Raw genomic sequence first — 2,697 nt, forward strand, 5'->3', positions numbered from 1 at the left:
TGAGTCTAGCACTCAAGCTCTTTAAGAGATCTTTGCATATGGGGAAAGCTCCTTGGTTCGCCTGAATAACTCGCAAATGTTTGCGGACATGTTACAGAGATTTTATCAATTTGCTCGTTTAGCATTCCTTGTTTGCTCATTGTGTCTGTAGACATTTATATTGGGCAATGTGGGTGGCTCGTCGATACGATGTAAAAGAAAAAATAAGACAAATTCAAATAAATTATGATGTAATGCCTCAAAAAAATTGTGATATGAGTTGTTCAATTTCATATAAAATATTTAAAAAAAAGTTCAACTATTTCATTTAATTTTTAATATTTTATTGTATCAATTCTTTTTATTTATCAATGCTCGTAGGCCGCCAGCATGCTCGTTATCCTATTTTAAAAAGGATCGGACATTTACTTTTTGTCCAAACAATACAACATGCTCACATTCGCTTAAATTTTGCAGACATTTATGAGCACGGAAAAATGGGCTAGATTATTTGTTTTGTCATCTCAATCCCAGTATTGATAGGTTATATCAAGGTTTTCTCAGGCTTAAGCTCAAATCATGATAAGGGAAATGTTTTAGGAATAAGTTAAAAGTTTACTTAAAGAAGTAAACATATCACGTTTTAATATATTAATGAGTTTAATGAGATAGAGAATGTAAATATTTTGGTTTAACTTATATCAAAAGTCAATAACTTTTAAATAAAAAATCATACGTACACTTTTTCCCTAGATTAATATAGAGTTCTTTTAATTTCTTAATGAATACACTCATGATAATCATTAAGTGAATTTCTTTTTTGGTATTATGAAAGATCTTTTACCTTTTGGATAAGAAGCTAATTATTTTTAAGATGAGTAATTATCTTTCTCAATAAGTATCACTCACAAGAATTAAATTATTAACATTTTGATCATCTTGTGACTAGACTAACGCCTTGTTAATTAAGCAAATTATAATTAATGCAGAGTTATCAAATACTTTATTTTCTATTAGTTACTTAACTATATAATCAACATTTAACAACTCATCCTAAATACCATATGCATTAAATCATCATAAAATTAAAGTTCACCTAAATGCAAATTAATTGGTGCATAAATATTTCATTATAAGTAGTTGGTGATGAGGGACTAACTTGTCCTTTGAAAGGACAACAAGAACGGTAAACCCTAAACCATATTTTTGAAATAGAGAGTATGTATCTCAAATAATACTTATATATTGTTCCATCAAATAACACTGAATAAGAAAACAATAAAATAATAAATTTAAAATTTTAATTAACATAATTTTTTTTATTGGTGCACAAGATTATATGAGATATGATTTGGATAACACATTTGAATATAATTTTATTGACCCAAATTTATCTTATAGCAATAAAATATGTCATATCAATTAAAAAAATTTTTTTTTTTTTTTTTTCATGAAGTTTGTAAAAAAAATCTTGTTCCTTTACATCTCTCTTCATGTTATTGAGCATGCACAGCCTCCGAAAACAACCCTATGCCATTGTCTTTGTCCCCACAACCCTCACATGACTGTGTTTCTCTCCCTTCATCTAACTCCATCTGAGTCCAACCATAAATATCAACCACGTTACCTTCTTTCAAGCACCACTCTTCCACTTTTTCCCTTATTTATCACACACCATAATCCAATATTTTCAATCCACAATGGCCTTAGGAAAATCAAGTAAACTTCCTCAAAAAGCACTTAAGCAAATTTTGAAGAGATGCTCAAGCTTAGGGAAGAAACAAGGCTATGATCATGAACAAGGGATTCTTTTAGATGTTCCAAAAGGTCACTTTGTTGTGTATGTTGGAGAAAACAGAAGCAGGTACATTGTTCCTATCTCTATTCTAACTAGACCAGAGTTCCAAACCTTGCTCCACCAAGCTGAAGAAGAGTTTGGCTTTGATCATGAAAAGGGTCTCACAATTCCTTGTGAGGAAGATGTTTTTGAGTCTCTTACATCCATATTAAGATGAAGTTAAAGGTGACACACAAATGCATGTACCTTTTTACACCATGGTTGGTTTTTTTGGGTGGAGAAATATAGCTAAAGATGAAGCTGCTTCATTGCTTCTCTGACTTAATATTCTCCATTTTATTTAGTTTATATTGATGTATGAGAGGTTCCTATTTTTTAGTGATTCTAACCTCAAAAATTAGCCCACCATGAAATGCTCTTGTGGGTTTATATTGTAAAATCTACTATGAGGATGCAACATTTTTTCCCTCAGTGGTGAAGGGACTAGCTAAGGGCTCTGCATATGTTTTCTGTTGGAGGAACTAATTTTAATACAAATCGTTAGTCTTCCACTATTGTCATCTTGCATCACTTTCAAGTAGTGTTAAGAATAAGATCTCAGTGTAATAGTGTAAAATCTTATTAGATTATCAGAATGAAATTTAATTATTGGGAACAATACTTAGGAAGAGACACTCATACCCCTAAAATATATTAATTCATTACTAAAAGGTGAGAGATATTTTTATTATTTCAAAAAAAGAGTTTCAGTAATGCTATTTGTGTGAGTTAATTGCATAACTAAAATGGGAGACATCTACTTCTTTAAGTAAAGAGAGAAAACATATCTTCTCTTTCTTCTTAACTATCTTCTTTATCTAAAATGTATGTTCTATTTACTTGTACAATTTAATTGCACCGAAAAGATAATCTTATCTCGT

The 2,697-nt window shown here is 30.3% G+C and overlaps 1 protein-coding gene across 1 annotated transcript; it reads left to right on the forward strand.

Moving 5' to 3' along the window:
- Positions 1,552 to 2,257, forward strand: LOC109343147 (auxin-responsive protein SAUR50-like). Its single transcript, XM_019581308.1, has one exon. The coding sequence runs from the start codon at positions 1,680 to 1,682 to the stop codon at positions 1,992 to 1,994; it is 315 nt and encodes a 104-aa protein (XP_019436853.1). The 5' UTR covers positions 1,552 to 1,679; the 3' UTR covers positions 1,995 to 2,257.

Source organism: Lupinus angustifolius, chromosome LG03 (assembly GCF_001865875.1).
Source record: "Lupinus angustifolius cultivar Tanjil chromosome LG03, LupAngTanjil_v1.0, whole genome shotgun sequence".
Lineage (NCBI taxonomy): Eukaryota > Viridiplantae > Streptophyta > Magnoliopsida > Fabales > Fabaceae > Lupinus > Lupinus angustifolius.